This window comes from Patagioenas fasciata, chromosome 5 (assembly GCF_037038585.1).
Source record: "Patagioenas fasciata isolate bPatFas1 chromosome 5, bPatFas1.hap1, whole genome shotgun sequence".
NCBI lineage: Eukaryota > Metazoa > Chordata > Aves > Columbiformes > Columbidae > Patagioenas > Patagioenas fasciata.
The window spans coordinates 17,498,783-17,514,849 of NC_092524.1; the positions used below are offsets into that span (position 1 = coordinate 17,498,783).

The following is a 16,067-nucleotide window of genomic DNA, read 5'->3' on the forward strand; positions in this document are numbered from 1 at the left end:
CACTTACCCTTGGACTGCTGAGAGGACTGGTGGAGAGCCCAGACGATGCTCCGCTGATCGACCGAGACCTGAATGGACACAATAAGGAAAACAGCCCTCAGAAAACTTGGACAAGTAACAACCCTGAACACCAGCCACTGCAGGCACAGGCATGATGTGAGGAGGAGGAGGGAGGCTGTCACTGGTAAAGCATATGACTCTTTCCTTCCACTGTCACATTTTTCAGTTGTCCCACCCTCAAAACAAATAAATGCTGTTGCTCAGGAGGGATACTATAATCCGTTTTCATTAAGGGAGTTCCTGCCCTTTTCTTGGTCATCAAGCAGATGGAAGCTACCACATCTGCCCTCTGCAAGCTGAACTGTGGAATTCAAACAGGACTGTCAAGACATTCCCGTTGGTGCTAAGAATTCTCTTCTGTGCGGTGCTGGGGGACACAGAATGAGATGTTCTCTGTCATGAGCAACATGGAAAAGCACCATGTGTACAAAGCACAAAGGTAGGGGATTCTTCCAGGTATTAAGAAAAAACCCAAGTCTTCATGACCCAGGCACACAATTGTTTCCTGTGTGATGACTTCCCACTGAAATCAAAGTTCACATTGGCTCAACCCTTTCCAGCTTCTCACTGATAGAATGCACATCTCTGCTGTTACATTAAACAAGCCAGGTCTTCTCTACGGATAACAAGTTCTGCTGTAGTTGATGACTTTACTAATATCAAGATAACAGCTCAGGTGTCCTCAAAAAGAGGCCAGTCAAGGGAGAATAAACTGTCCTATTTGCTGACAAGGTCACCTACACTGTAATGCTCTTATGCTCTCCAGCTAAACCCACCTATGAAAAATGTCAGCTATAGAAAATAAAATGTACAAACGTGCCATGCTAAACGTGCTGAAATGGCAGACAGGCCAAACGCACAAACATTTCAGCAGCAGAAGTTTCCAGGAGAAGGGTTGCCCAACTGCAAAAAAAAACCCTCCATGTGACTGTAAATGAGTAAGCCCCAGAGACAGCTGCTTTCTCTCCACTTTAAATAAAGTTGCCTTGAAGACTGAAACATTTTACAGGAGAGGACTTGGCTAAGAACCTACTTGTTCAAGAACCACTATGCAACATGTCAATATAGCAAATCTACCAATGTTTCATTTATAGTAAGATCAACGAAAGCAACTGCTTGCCTTCAGGTAACAAACATGAAAAGGTGAAACACTGTAGATGCTTCAAAAACACAGTGCATGTGTGTATGTGTATACATATGTGTCTATGTATGTGTGTACACATCTATATATTTAAAATTGATACAGGTCAGATATTTAATGTCAGCATATACACAAGAGAATATAAAACAAATTTAGACCATAAACTGTCTCAAGTTTACTCTCTTCTATTCCTAAAGGAGAATAAAACAAAAAAAACACAGTTTCTGAAATGGTGTCTCAGACATATACTACTAAATAAATCTGAGTAGTAGAATTATTAAAAATGTGTGCTGCAAAAGAGGAAATATTTCCAAGGTAAGAGTAAGTTACAACTGAACACAATGGCAGGTCCTGCCTCTATTTGTATCCTTTGCAGAAACTACTCACTGATGGTTTTCTTTGTATCTCATTGCAGTTTGTCCATCACAGTAAGTAGGGGAAATCCAGAAGTCCAGTCTCAGTACACTTTTTTTCCAGATTAAATCTAAATTTGCACCATGAAAATCTGGGGCACTCATTCTATGTAGAAAGTCCCCACTTACGTTTTTCCTTGTATCCTGCTGCAGTCTGCCCATCACAGTACAGCAGTCAAAAACTAGAAGATCAATCTTGGCATTCTTTTGCATTAGATTAAATCTAAATTTGTAGCATCAAGATCTGAGGCACTCATAAAGGTTTATGCAGAGTAATTTTAAGGGGAGAACCGTCTGCTCCACTATTTTATATGCCTCTCCTACAGCTGAAGCAGCTGAGTGCAACATAGATGTGTTGTGCATATGGGAAGACCATTTAGTTAAAATCTTCCTTGTATGAGTCACCAAGTAAAAGCTTCTTCCAAACTAAAAATTATAAGAGGAGCCTGTAGATTATCTTGGGCAAATGTGGAAGGCATTTAAGTGCCCAGAGATGCAGTTAAACACCTACTTAGGAGATAAAACTCTCACTAGGATCTGTTCCCACCAACTTTTAATTGTGGTGGGAAAGTCTTCCCTGATACTCACCTGAATTCCAGGACACTTGATTAAAAGTTCCAATTTGCTATTTCCTCTTTGCAATCAGGTGTTTCCAACAGTCCTGAATTCTCCCCTCCCAGGCCCACTGTCTCCTATCTTTTTACAGAAACAATCCCATGCACGGAGGGCAAAACATGGCAGGCCCCACCTCCCAACTCCCAGTTCCTTATTGGAAGCAATATTTGAAAAAGAGTTGTTGTGTACTGTGTTTTCATCCAGCCTAGGAGCCTGAGGTAGGGGACAGAAGAGAGAGTTAGTGTGAAAACCTCCTGGAAATGCATTCAGTATCCACATGATTGCTATCAACAAGCTTTGTTTCTGCTGCTGATATACATGCAAAATATGTAAGAAGTAAAGGAGGCCCTATGGTAAGTTTTAGTTTGTCCACACTAGAAATTGTATATAGGAGCAGTGGAAAGAATTTAAAGAATTCTGAGCTAATTTTCAGTGTTGGAGTGAAAAGAGAGTTGTGTACATTTTCAGAACTTTTCCTCTTTACAAGATAGTGCTGGTATGGGATATGAAACCCCAACTGAAGAGCTCTACCTTGCATCTTCTTCAATTTAATAAAACTCCCATAATTCACCTTTACAAATCGGACATAGTTCCCAACCTAGCTATAAAAACTGAGTACAATGGTAGTTTCTATACTCCAGTACAGAGATGCTAACAAGCAAAAATGACAGATTTGTCCCTCCCATCAAGATCATCTTAGCTGGGAAATGCTAGAATTCAGTTTTAGAAAAAAAAACAACACATGCACTGCTCCTGTATCTCAGGGTCAGGTGGATGGAACTGGGACAGGGCCAAAAGAAGGTAATGAAAATGCTGCATTATGCTGAAATGCTGTAATGAAAGAACAGAGAGAATTTAAATTTTTATCCCTCTCTCCGGAAAACGAAACTATGAGGCCCTACAGGCAGCACATTGGTATGGCATAACCTCGATGATCTTATGTGTGGAAAGAGGAGAAAAATATGACATCACCTTATCTCTATGGCTATGAACTAAATTTATTTAATGAGAAATATCTATTAGTGAGTAACCTCCTAAGAGTCTCTACAGGCATTAAATGTCGTTGGAAGTATTAAATCTATAATTATTCCAATAACTTAATACAAAATGCAACAATCTAGGAAACTACAAACATTGTGTGTGACTCATTTTGCTCTGTGTTTTGCACTGATGTATGTTTGGGCACTACCTCAATGGAAGCCATAAAAAAGTTGTTGAAAATAGAAGCAGAAAAGTTAATGCAGTTGCTCAGATAAAGAGCATCCCCTCAAATACAATTGCCAGATTTAGAGATGCAAGAAGAGACTCTTCAGTCCCTTCCAAAGTGACAGAGTCATTCTGCCAAGCCTGAAGGGAGAAATTAAAAAAAAAAAAAAATCTAACAAGAAAAATAAAAATACCAAAAACACCAAACAGAACACCATAAGGGAGGCAGACCCAAGGTTTAGGAGAGGGAAGATATAGAGGGCATTCTAACATAAGGTGGGCACTGACACCATTGTAAGCTATTCCTCCCATCTCATAGATGGACAATAATCTAGAAGCATCTGAGCTATGAAAGAGCCAAGGACTGAAACAAAATGTGCATGTGTGGGCTGCAGTTTATAGATGTGGTGATTTTATACCTTATTCAATCTATTTGATACTTCAAAGTATCAAAGTTAAAAGGTCCTTTGTTTCAATGTAATTTTCTATTCATTTTAGCCAGCTAAATGGGAAGCCATGTGAGGCCCAATTCATGGTATATCAGTGGTCTCTTTCTGGTGAAACTGAGGAGCTGGAATCTGGTTTCCAGCTGGTATCAAAGAACTGCAGAATTTCTTGAGAGCTGTAAGAGGTGAAGGGCTGAAGCCTCACACTGCTGAGGCACAGGCAGAGAGAAATACAAGAAGGAAAAGCACAGCTGACCTGGTATCCACACTACACGTATAGCACATGTATAGAGCATCTCGATACAGCCCTTCACTCAGATTAATTTTCAAATGCTTTGAACAGCGCATCTGCTAGTACACACCGGTAGAGTAACAAAGGCTTCACAGCCAGCAAACACCTGGGTCAGATTTGGCATTTGTTTCTTCTTTGAATAATCACCTCACAGAAACTTTTGTTACAGTCCAAGGGGAGTTTGGTACACCGTTGCAGTCCCAGTAGAACTTGCTTTCATAGCACAGTTTTACTAGGATGCTGAATAAAGCGTCTTTGCTGGGCAAGCTGGAGCCATGCGTCCAAGAGGGGAGCCTGCAGCATGCATGCAGCGTGCAGTGATGCATCAGACTTGTGTCCCTGGGTGAAATGCCTTAGAAATTTTGAATTGGTTTGATTCCATGTGTAGTTTTGAAAGTAATTCCCAAAATATCCAGCCAACTTCTTATTTGCTTCAAGCATAAACTGGGTGGAATTTGATACTCCTCTTTGCTTGCTCACTCAAATAAAATAAAAAAATTCTAACTGCATTTCAGGGTATGAAACCTCTGAAAATGACCTGAACTACTATGCAATAGGTGAGCAGTCAGGCATTGTGCGTTACAACATTTCATCACTATTACCCTTGGGTGTCCAAAAGATACAAACTGTGCTTCTTTGCTCTCTAATCTTGCAAATATGAATAGAATACCTTTGATGGTCCACCATGCAAATAATACTAACTATAACACCTCTTACTAGAAATACTTATGCTCAAGTCAGAAGGTCTGCTTATGGTAATAGCTGCTTGTAAGATGAACCCTTACAAAGAGGACACAGAAAGGACTGCAGGTGTTGGTAACACACCACCTCTTCCTTTCAGTGCACGCAGAGGGTGATGGTAAAACAGCACCACCTTCCTTAATTGGCCAATTATACTAAAGTTCCATTTATAAATGGTTTAGAAAGAACTAATAAATAGTAAAGCATGCTACAAAAAAAAGTAAATGTTACTGGTGCTAATTAGCTTTCTCTGTCTGTACCTTCTCAATAACCTTTTGCTGTACTCTGTAGTGATCTATTACAATGTTTTCATTAAATCATTTATTAATAAAATATTCTCCTTCTGTTAAGTATTTACAAATGGAACTTTAATTTGGTGTGTAACTGCATTCCTAGTTGTACCTATATCCTCTTTATTGAAAATAAAGAGTTTCGAAAATGTCTCTAGGACCATCTGTTCACCTTTTAAGAAAACATATCCTGAAAAAAGAGGGAATACCCAGTATTTTTTAAATGAGGTTCAGCTTCCTCTTAAAAAAAAAAAAAAAAAAAAAAAGAAGAAAAAAAAAGAAGAAAAAAGGATAAATTAGGGTAAAAATTAACTGGAGGGTACCAAACAGATACAAAATGTGCTAAATGGAGAAGGGGGTTTTTCTCAGAAGGTGTCCTGGTACCACAGTGTCTGAGGATAGTTCTCTGTGCCCACAGACATTGAAACAGAGAGACAAACAAGAGAACAAAAAAGAACTAAAAAGTAAATTATATGGAGTGTGACTCCAAAATAAAAGCACACAAACACACATAAAAGCACCAAAAATGCTTCTTCCCACAGCTCTTTCTCTCCCTCTCTCCTCTAAAGCCTCATTCACTGAAGTGTATCAGCCTGTACTGTCTTTGTAAAGTGCAAATGAAAAGTTTCTCTACAAGATACAACACGTCCCGCAACAGGTGTAATCCAAAACTAGAGCTTACCCCAACGGATCAGCACTCGCCATCCTCGGAAAGGGAAAATGAAGAGAGAGGGAGAGAGAGAAGGAAAGAGAGAGGGATGTGGAGGCAGGTGGAGAGAAGAGTAGGGAAAGCAGAGTGAAATACTGTTTGGAGAACTGAACGGTCATAATTATTGCCACGGGTGCCTATGTCTTCAGAGACCAGGAACAGTAGGGGGACAGTTTCATTTACCAGAAAATACTTTTGTCCTACTCACAATATTGCAAACACATCCAACTTTGGCACTGGGGAATAAGGAGAGGGACATACTAAGGCTGTAAAAAAAATTTCTCAGCCAAATCTCAATGAAAGCAGTCAGCAGAGCAAAGGGGTTCATACTTCATGCTGCATTTTTTCTCTGCCTCTTACATAAGACACAGTTATATCACACTGTTATCAAGGAAATTGTTCTTTTTGTCCCCATTTAGCTCAGTGCAGTGTCCCTCTGTCCCCCAAGCTGGCCTGGTAAGAAGTACTTTTTTTTGGGCACAAATGAACTGTGAAACGTATTGGTTATTAAAGCATGCATTTCTGAGCCAGCCTGGGAGCCCAGGGTACAAGATTGTAGCTCAAGCTGTGAATCTGCTTTGATACTGGCTTATTAGTCATGATGGTCTTACAGTCAGGAATTCAGATCAGCTAGAACATACTAGCTCAGCAACCTGGCACTTATCTCTGTGGATGCCATCTTGTGCTCCAGGATCTCATTTTTCATTTAAAATAAATTCAGTCTCTGGGTCTTAAAGGTTGCAAAGAAAATCTTTCAAATGTGAATGGAGAATAAATCAATGCTGTGCTGGAAAGAGTCTGAAATAGCAGCTCTAAAAGCAGAATGAATCTCTAGCACATAGACTTTGAATCCTAGCAACAATCGAAAACTTCAGCATTCTTAACTTTTCACTACTAACCAAAGCATTCAAAATTGGAAAGAAGACAGGTTATTTAGTTTTGGCGGTAAAGGTAGGCAAACTCAGGAAAGTGTCATCACCTTTTCACATTAACAAAGATTAGATTAGAAATTAAAAAAATCTGGTGTGTTATTAAGCTAAATTATTTTCAAGTTGGATGCAGCACTTATTTTCCTCTCTGTCTCTTTCTCTCTCTCATTCTCTCCATTTTCAATAACAGGCTCCCAAGCTGCCAGAGCTAACTCTGGCTGGCTGAGAAAAATCCATTCTCCACAAGACAGTCACCAACAGAAATGCCCAATTTAATATATGCCCAGTAGATTTCACAGTTTACTGCTCAGTGCAACTAGCCATGCTTCCGGTTACATCAACGTTGCAAATGCTGGGCTGGGTAATGCAAGGCAGTTTTGAAAAAAACTTAAAGTTAAAACATAGTTAAAATAGAAAGAAAAAGCTGTTGTGCTATGCATTGATAGAGAAGTGGAAAGAAGCATTACAGTAAGTTCTTTTTCATGTGTTTGAGTGACACTCCATTTGTATTTCTGTCTGGAGTGCAAATTTGGGTAAGATCTAATTCATATATATATAAATACATATATATGTATATATTCCAGGACAAATGCTGTCCTCAATTGTATCCATACAAATCTATCTATAGTGATGTAACTGAGAAGAGCAAATTGACACCCATTGTATATTGGAACGTGTGTGTATATTTATACAGAAAACACACCCATATTCATACATGCAGAATATTAAAATGTAAATAGAATGGGTGCAAGAAGGTAGATTAATTTTTCTTTCAAGTCATTTTCCCAACAGGGAAGGCACTGAAGAGGTTAACAAAGAGAATGGAAAGCAAATTGACAATAGGGAAAAGGAAAAGGGAAATGAGGTTTAAAAAAAATGAACAATCCCAGGACACAATAGACCCAGAAGCGCAGACATGTGCATTCCCTACAATACTGAAGCAAGTGAACTACGGAGCTGCAGCAACCCAGATACAGAAGAAGAGAAGCACTGAAAGAGGGGGTGAAAGTCAGAAAGAAAGAAAAAGAAAGGGACAGTGGCCTCAGCTACTAAGACAACCATGTGCATCTAGAGGGAAGGGACCCTTAAAGATGCAGTATTCCTTTAAAAAAGACATCATAAAGTTGGATAATCAAACACCGGCCAAAAATTTAATTGTTCCTATCTTGGCATCTCAAAGAGGGTGCTTTACACACCACATGAGGCACAATCTCTCCTGCAGATGCACGATGTTCTTCATTGTGTCAGGCTCAAGACCTGAAACGCTGCCCACAAAGGACTGCCTCGGTCTGCAAAAGGCCAAAACGGGCTGTCCCTCACACATCCTACAAGTCTCCTGAGGCTTAAAGTCACATTTATCTTTAAATAGAAAGGTTTCTATTAAAAAGGGAAATGGAAAGAATGGTTTGCCAAGTCCATAGGTTCCTTTAAGGAATCCACTGCTTCCCCCTTTTTGAATCATATGGAACACTCCTAATGTTTGGGTAAGTGAAGTGTTTGTCCAACACGTATAAGGATTACCTTTTGATGAAGAATTATCAATTGGGATGCCAGCTGTTAACATTAGAGAAAATTTTTCTTCCTTGAAGACCAAAACTTTGTAACAACATGTTCGCTAAAAACCTTCCCAAAAGTCTAAACTTTTTCTTTGTTCATGGACCCACATGAGTCCACTTAAACTCCCTAAAGCTGGTGGTCCTGCATGTCTCTCATTGTGCCTCTATCCACTGTTGGGAGTTACTTTTTTTGTTATTCTACACCATTCATCATTTGAAGTGCTAGACTGGAATCATCCTCCAAAAACTCTGTCTTTGGTCATCTTTCTCTCTTGTGTTCTCTGGTGCAGTCACGATTGTCTTAAGGCACTGGTCTCTTACCTACAGGCACTTCATATTTTGCTCCATCAGACAGGATTTCCCAAGTTTCCTATCAGTGGTGCCACTGACTCGGTTGTGCAGCTGTCTCCGGTGCTGGGAGTGGAGCATTCTGGGCTTTCCTAGCATTTTATATTCCAATCCTTCCTAAAGCACTCTTGGCAAATACATCCACCTTGGGCATCCTCACTCATGGCAGAACTGAACCCGAAGCAGCAGTAGGATGCGATTTTAGTGGGGAAAACATTGGTACAGTCACAGGCTGCATTGGGGATAGCCTCAAATTAATGGTACTGTACGAAAATATATGTGGTGTGGGCCTGTAAATATCCCACCCTCTTTGCTTCTCTCTTAAGAGAGAACAGCTATGTCCCCACATGGAGAAGGTAAGTACTGCATCTTTAAGGTCTCAGCAGTGAGGTAGAGGAGAGGAACATATTGTCAGTGTTTATACCTTTCTTCTTTGTTGAATTTGGGATTGGCTTCAGAGATATCCAGGCTTTTACTGAACATTGTTTTACTATGGCAGGAACAAAGCGAGAAAACAGAGTTACTAGTGTGGACATTTATAAAAGAGAGTTACCTGAAGCAAAGCTGGACACCCAGCCCCCCAACCCATCCTCCCCTTTTTAAGCAATACTCTGAAAAAATTTTTTTTTACTTTCCATCTATGGCTCACACCTGCACAGTGCTGAAGTTCAGTCTTTCTGATTTGTGAGGTCAAAGATGACTTCCCCCATACATACGTGCAAACCCTACTCTCCTTTATCCAATTGAAAACCCAGTTACCATCTACTTTGTCACATTGTCCAGGGAAAACAGAACATGCCTGAAGGCACAAATTGCAAAGTGCTCATTACTCAGACTTTTCCAGAAGACCTCAACACCAAGCACAATTTGGGAAAAGGTTAAAATCAGACCACAGAGCCTCTTAGAAGAACAGTAATCCATTTTGTATTCTAATTTGTAGGGACCATTACCACTTATTTCCATCTCTCTCTCCTATACTCAGGGTAGAGAGAAATGCCCTCCTTTATCATCTTGGGTCTGAATCCCCGAAGCTTAGAAGTAAAATTCCCTATGCTTTGCTAAAAAGGGGCAGCTCTCTGTAACATATTTCACTGGTAATATGCTCCACTGTTTCACAGTACACTGCTTCCTAATGTTAGCTGATCTTTCATGCAAGCTATCCACTTCAATAACCAGAAGAAAATGAATAGTTAATGAAGCCCATTTTAGAACAGTTCTTGGACTCTCACAGCAGAGCTGCTGAAAATTTCTGGCATATCCCCGAGGGATTCTAGCTCCCATGGAATTCTTCCTAGTCTCTGTGGTTTTGGCACAAGGGACAAATTAGCTAGCATTAAACTAAGCTCAGAACCTACCTCTTTTCTTTTGACATTTCAAAGAAATACCAGATAGTCTGAGAGGTGCGGATACCACAACAGCAGAAGCAATTAAGGTATAATTATAAACCGGCTGAGTTGACAACTAGCAAGGGTAACCAAAATTAACAAAACTTAGTCACCGGTTTTAAGGTGGCTGGTGTTCATGCATACTAACTTTGCCATAAACAAAGACCCAACAGAAAATGCTTGGAGAGGTCAGCACAAGCATTTCGAGAAGTCTGAAAGCTCAACAAGAAGCCTTTGCGTTGAGTTCCCTTCCACCATTCAAGGACCACTGAAGGACTATGTTTTTCACTTAGTAATTTCTCAGCCTGTAGGGTTGAAGGCTGCCAAGTTTAAAATCTCAATGGAAAGATATGCCCTTAAGTAAGCCAAAACCAAATACTTGTAGGGTCCTCACATGGTTACCAAAAGCACAGTTCATCACACAGACGCATAAAACCAAGGCTATAACATAAATACCCTTTATGCAAGCAAACATCTTCCTACTACTGGGAAAGAGGACAATAGGACTAAATCACTAGACACATGGGTGTGTTTTGCCTGCTGGTTAGAAGAGTATCTCTGCCAGTGCAAGAAAGAAGCAATATCTCTGTGTCTCTGGATGTTTACACAAGTCATCTGTGTCTAAACAGGAGACCTGTTTCCATGATTCACCTCCCTGTCTTCCTAGTACTGTAGGACAAAAGTACTGAATAGTCACCTGTTGAGACCAAAAAATATTTTTAGAAAATTATCCACCTCTGGGATCTAAGCTGTGCTGCTGTAAAATCCACTGTCAGCGGTCATTTCATGGAATATGCAACTAGGCACTAAAAATCGCCCACTCCTGGTGGGAGGCACTCGCCATCTTGTTATGACTGTTCCGACAGATGGTGCCCCACCAGCAATGCATCGTCCCCAGACAATCCCCATGCAGTGGCATTCGTTAATGAAACCAGTTCATGTTATAAACGGCCACGCTGCCAGCAACAAAAAATGTGCCGTTGTCATCTGTGAATGTGGATGGCATGAATTATGGAGGCTCACACATGGAGTAAAATAACATCTTCCCTTTAACCCCTTCCAAAACAAGCACTGCCAAGCCCATCATCATCAATCGTGGTGTTATTACATCTCCATCATTAGTCATACCTTTATGTCCAGCCCTCAGTTGTGGTTTGCATTGCCCTGTACCATTTTTGTGCCCGGCAGGTTTCACTTCCTCCTTAAGCCAAAGCCTGGTGAGGCCGCATCTGGAGTACTGTGTCCAGTTCTGGGCTCCCCAGTTTAAGAAGGACAAGGAATTACTGGAAGGAGTCCAGTAGAGGGCTACAAAGATGATGAGGACTCTGGAGAATCTTTTATATGAGGTAAGACTGAGAGAGTTGGGTCTGTTCAGCCTGGAGAAGAGAAGGCTGAGAGGGGATCTCATCACTGTTTATAAATATCTCAAAGTGGGTGTCAAGAGGATGGGACTAGACTCTTTTAAGCAGTGCCCATCAACAGGATGAGGGGCAAAAGGCACAGACTGAAACATAGGAGGTTCCATTTGAAAATGAGGAGAAACTTCTTTACTTTGAGGGTGACGGAACACTGGAACAGGCTGCCCGGAGAGGTTGTGGAGTCTCCTTCTCTTGAGACATTCAAAACCCACCTGCACACATTCCTGTGTGATCTGCTCTAGGCGAACCTGTTTTGTCAGGTGGGTTGGAATAGACGATCTCCAGAGGCCCCTTCTAACCCCAGCCATTCTGTGAAAGACCTTCTTTACTGACATGTAGTCTGCTTTACTGATATGTCTCTGCTCTGAACTCACCTCATACCTTTTGACTTCAATTGTTTTCTCATGTGCAGGATTGAGTGAGACATTTAAAAGCAAAAGAAATACTTTGGGTAGCAAGATACAGCTTTGCCTCTTCAGATCTTTGACTCCAAAGTCAAAGCTGAGAGCTGGAAAATAATCTTTCAGCTCTCAGAAAACTTTGGAATCAACCTAACACCTCCTGTTTGTTCCGCCCAGTTGGACACTTACTGCAAACAGCTGCAGAGTACTGCGACTCACAGGCAGCCTGGGGGTGGAGGAAAGTGATTCACCTCTGTCTGGCTCTGGGAGCTTCATGGTCCACGCATCTACCAGGTACCAAATTAAACACTGCAAGCTGAATAAGGAGCGAGCAACTGTTTGTCAGTGTTGTATTCATCCTTATCGCTTTGAGGCCCATGAGAAACACTGAGCACACTGTGTCTTGAATACTTCCTTCATCCAGACCTCACATCAAAGCAAACCACATATTCAAGATAGGTTTCCAACCTATGCTATAAGGAAAATATCTTTATGGCAGTGTATCTCAAGGGCACATATCCAGTCTGAAACAAGTCCTAGCAGGTTCTGGAAATCACCACTTTTTCCTCACTGTGGACAGAACTATAACAGTTGCCAGCAAAACTTCCCAGCAATTCTAGAGGCCTTTGGACATGAAATAATCTCAGAGTTTTCACCCAGTTTTCAGTCAGCAAAGGGAGTTTCTGGGCACAGCAGACGCCTTTTGAGCAGATCTTAACAGATGAACAAAAAAAAAATCTTGTCATAAAGCTGAAACAGAAGTTACAGCATCATCAGCACACATAAATGGGAAGTGTTCTTTTATACTGATTGATCTATGCAAGTATGAATCGAAATGCACGTGCTTCCCATAGGCTAGTCATAGGGACTGAGGAAGCAACTGCCATGGTTCACATAAGTGAACTTCCACAATTTACTCTCCAAGAACCTGCCTTGAGGAGACATCATTTTGCTCTCTTGTTTCTCCACAAGACTGATGCTTTCTTTGATAGAAAAGAGCCAAAGTTATACATATTCCATCACTTTACAGGCATGTGGTAATTTTTGTGGGTCAGATGCATGCTGGATCTGACAGCACATTTTAGAGGCATCTTCAGATGCCTGGACAGGGCCTTCCAAATTCGAGCTGTTCTGATGACATGGAGGGTGTGGTTCATCTCATTTAACTTCGGGTACTCAAAAGCTAGGTACCTAATCCAAGACAGTCACCTAGGTCCCTGGGGTATGCTATGGAGACAGAGAGGAACAACCAGAGGGTACTTTAACCCATCTACAATTGTTGGAACAGAGGACATATGCATCTGAGTCCTTCCAAAGCCCTCGTCTGTCCCCATTGCCTAGAGTGACTGCCTCTATCACAATCTTAGACTGAATGCCTGCGTTCTTGACAATTTAAAAGAGCTGAGATGAATCTTTCCCAGAGTATGTGGTGGTTTCTTGAGCTACAAGCAAACAGAACCCTTAAGCCTCTGGCAGGACTTGTGTGCATAAGCCCTGCTGGCTGCCAGATTATGTTGCAAATGTGCTTGGAAGTTTTAGCAAGTACTGGTGTGAATAAAAAAGCTCTGTGTGTATAACATAAAAGGGGGTAGCAAACCCAGGCAGGCAGGACTCCTGGGTAAAGGAGAGACCCACCTCTGTCCATGTTGTGCCATTTCAATAGCTCTGCGAGCAGGGACTGGGGAGCCGCCATCTGTCACACTGAGAACCTCCATCGACTTCCTTTCTGGCCGCCGCTTCCCATGCCTGTTCAGCATTGGGGAGTCCACACGCTTCCTGGGGGGATCTTTATGAAAAGAAAATGCTGTCAGCTGAATCTGGCTGTGACTTACCTCACACAGGTTGGTTAAATCCTTTCTCAACAACCTCAGTCACACCTCCCCTACAGAGACAGGTATCTTTGTGATGGAGATGATCATTTGCAGTCTTTCCCTTCTTCTGAATTTGCAAAAATTAAGACATAAGTTGCAATCCATCTACAGAGAGAAGGAGCACTGCTACTACAGCACTGTAAAATAAACACACAACTATAGCACAGCTTGCAGAAATTACCTTACAAAGCTGATAACAGTAATAACAAGATGACAGCATGGGCTATAGCACAAGTTGTTAGCCAGAGTATAAGCCATCTAGGGATCCTGTGTATGTACCCAGGTTGGTAGAGTTTGCATTTGGTGTCCCTAGTAGCTAGATTAAATGTGTCACACAGACACCAGTACAGTCTGAACTCAGAATTGCGTTCTCCTCTAAAAACATACCCTTTTTTGCATCTTTCAGATTAGATTTCAGGTTTTCCCTGCTGCTTTTTATTTTTCCTCCTACAGCATTACAAACTAAACATACTAGTCTACCCGAGTTTCCGATGAGAGCTACAGTTTTTACAGATATAGTAACTGAAGTGCTTTACACTTTTTATTGTGTAGCATTCCTATGAGGTAGCAAAGTGCTACTTTCACTTTGCAGAGTGAAAACTGAGGTACAGGAATAAGATATTTAAAGGCAATTCATTCCTAAAGGTGCCGACAAACATTTACTAAGGTTCTGAGGAGCATGTGAATTGCTCTTTGGTCTTTAGATACCAAACCACTTTGAAGAAAGTGCTCCTATGTGATCTGTCAAACCATACACACCTGCATAGTGAAGCAGTGAACCAACTGCAGACCTGCTGAGAAGTTTCGTTACTAATATTTCTCATGGGGAAGGGAAGGGAAGGGAAGGGAAGGGAAGGGAAGGGAAGGGAAGGGAAGGGAAGGGAAGGGAAGGGAAGGGAAGGGAAGGGAAGGGAAGGGAAGGGAAGGGAAGGGATGAATACACAGAAGGATTTTCTTTTCTTTGGTTGGGCTATTTCAGTTCCCTGCCTCTATTTATAGACAAATTTTTAATTTTAGGGGAGAGTGAGCATCTGTAAAAAAAGGCATCTTTCATCTCTGCAGTTAGAGAGAACCTCATAGTGCCCAGCCCTTAAGGCTTCCTTTGCAAAGCCAGTAACATTGCATTTGACAATTCTACCTCTACTGCCTATTCTGATGATATTATTTTTATTATCCTGCCCTCTTCACACCCCCTATCTACTTGCTTGTTTCTTCTCTCTCTCTTATATCATGTTTTTTTAGAACAAGACAGCTTTAAGGCAGGGCTTATTCTTGAAGCAAAGAGCATGAGCAAAGATGCCTCAAATGCAAATGAGCTAGTGATAGTAACTGAACCCATTACTGTATAACCCAAATATTCTTTGTATTAAGAGCAATAGTTTTCTTGTTAAAAATTAATTGGAAAAAAGCTGTTGTATTTCACTCAATTTCAAACTACATCCAGTAATAAAAAGACAGTACAAAACACCAGCAGGGATAATGACCTCCAGATTGAGAAAAATATATAATGCATGAAGTTAAGGGAAAAGCAAAGGGAGATAAACCTAATAAAGCAGCTATATAGGGTGACTTCATTTGCACACGTATAAGTGGTTCAAAAGTAAGCTGGGACAAGATTTAGACATTTAAACTCCTACTTCTTCAAACAAGTTCAAAGAATGAGAAAGGACTCATCCCACAGGATGACTGACAGTATCAGAAGTGGGACCAGAGACAAGGAACATGCATAATGACTATGTAATTACTTTTGCTATCAACAACAGAGAGTTGATGCAAGTTTTGCAGAGGGATATCAGGCACTAGGAAAGTGGATGAGTGCCATTTAAAAAAAAACAGGAAAAAAAAAAGGAAGAAGAAGGAAGACGAAGAAAGCAGTTAATGTCAAAAGAATCGAGATGAGTAAGCTCAGACTGCATCAATGTTAGTTAATAATAGAGTCTAAGTAAGAAATATGGAAAAAGGCAAGAAAAACATTTAATGAACAGATATTTTAAAAGGCAATTTGATCCAAGCATATTCAAAACAGGAGACTTTAGCAAATGGAAATTCAGCTGAGTGACACTTAGAAAAGTGACACGTCAAATACAAGGTGGACATTAAAAAAGAGGGAAGAAGAAATTTGAAGAGTATTTAGCTAAAGACTTGAATAACAGTGTTTTGTACAGCCATCAGAAAGAGAAAGCTTGAGAGAAGGACAGTAGCCAGAGGGGCCGTGAGGGAATCAACAGAACAATTAAGGAGGAGAA

At 40.9% G+C, this 16,067-nt stretch overlaps 1 protein-coding gene across 9 annotated transcripts in view; it reads right to left on the reverse strand.

The window, feature by feature from the left end:
- BRSK2 (BR serine/threonine kinase 2) overlaps positions 1 to 16,067 on the reverse strand; it is a 326,267-nt gene that overhangs the window by 35,026 nt on the left and 275,174 nt on the right. For 6 of the 9 annotated variants that reach the window (XM_071809011.1, XM_071809010.1, XM_065840012.2 and 3 more), the window contains exons 12-14: positions 13,586 to 13,736; positions 9,171 to 9,236; positions 8 to 68 (exon numbers count right to left, since the gene is read on the reverse strand). In XM_071809011.1, the coding sequence (XP_071665112.1) occupies positions 8 to 68; positions 9,171 to 9,236; positions 13,586 to 13,736 (278 nt within the window). The remainder of the gene's footprint in view (positions 1 to 7; positions 69 to 9,170; positions 9,237 to 13,585; positions 13,737 to 16,067) is intronic. The other 3 variants (XM_065840016.2, XM_065840015.2, XM_065840011.2) reach the window with 1 other exon arrangement.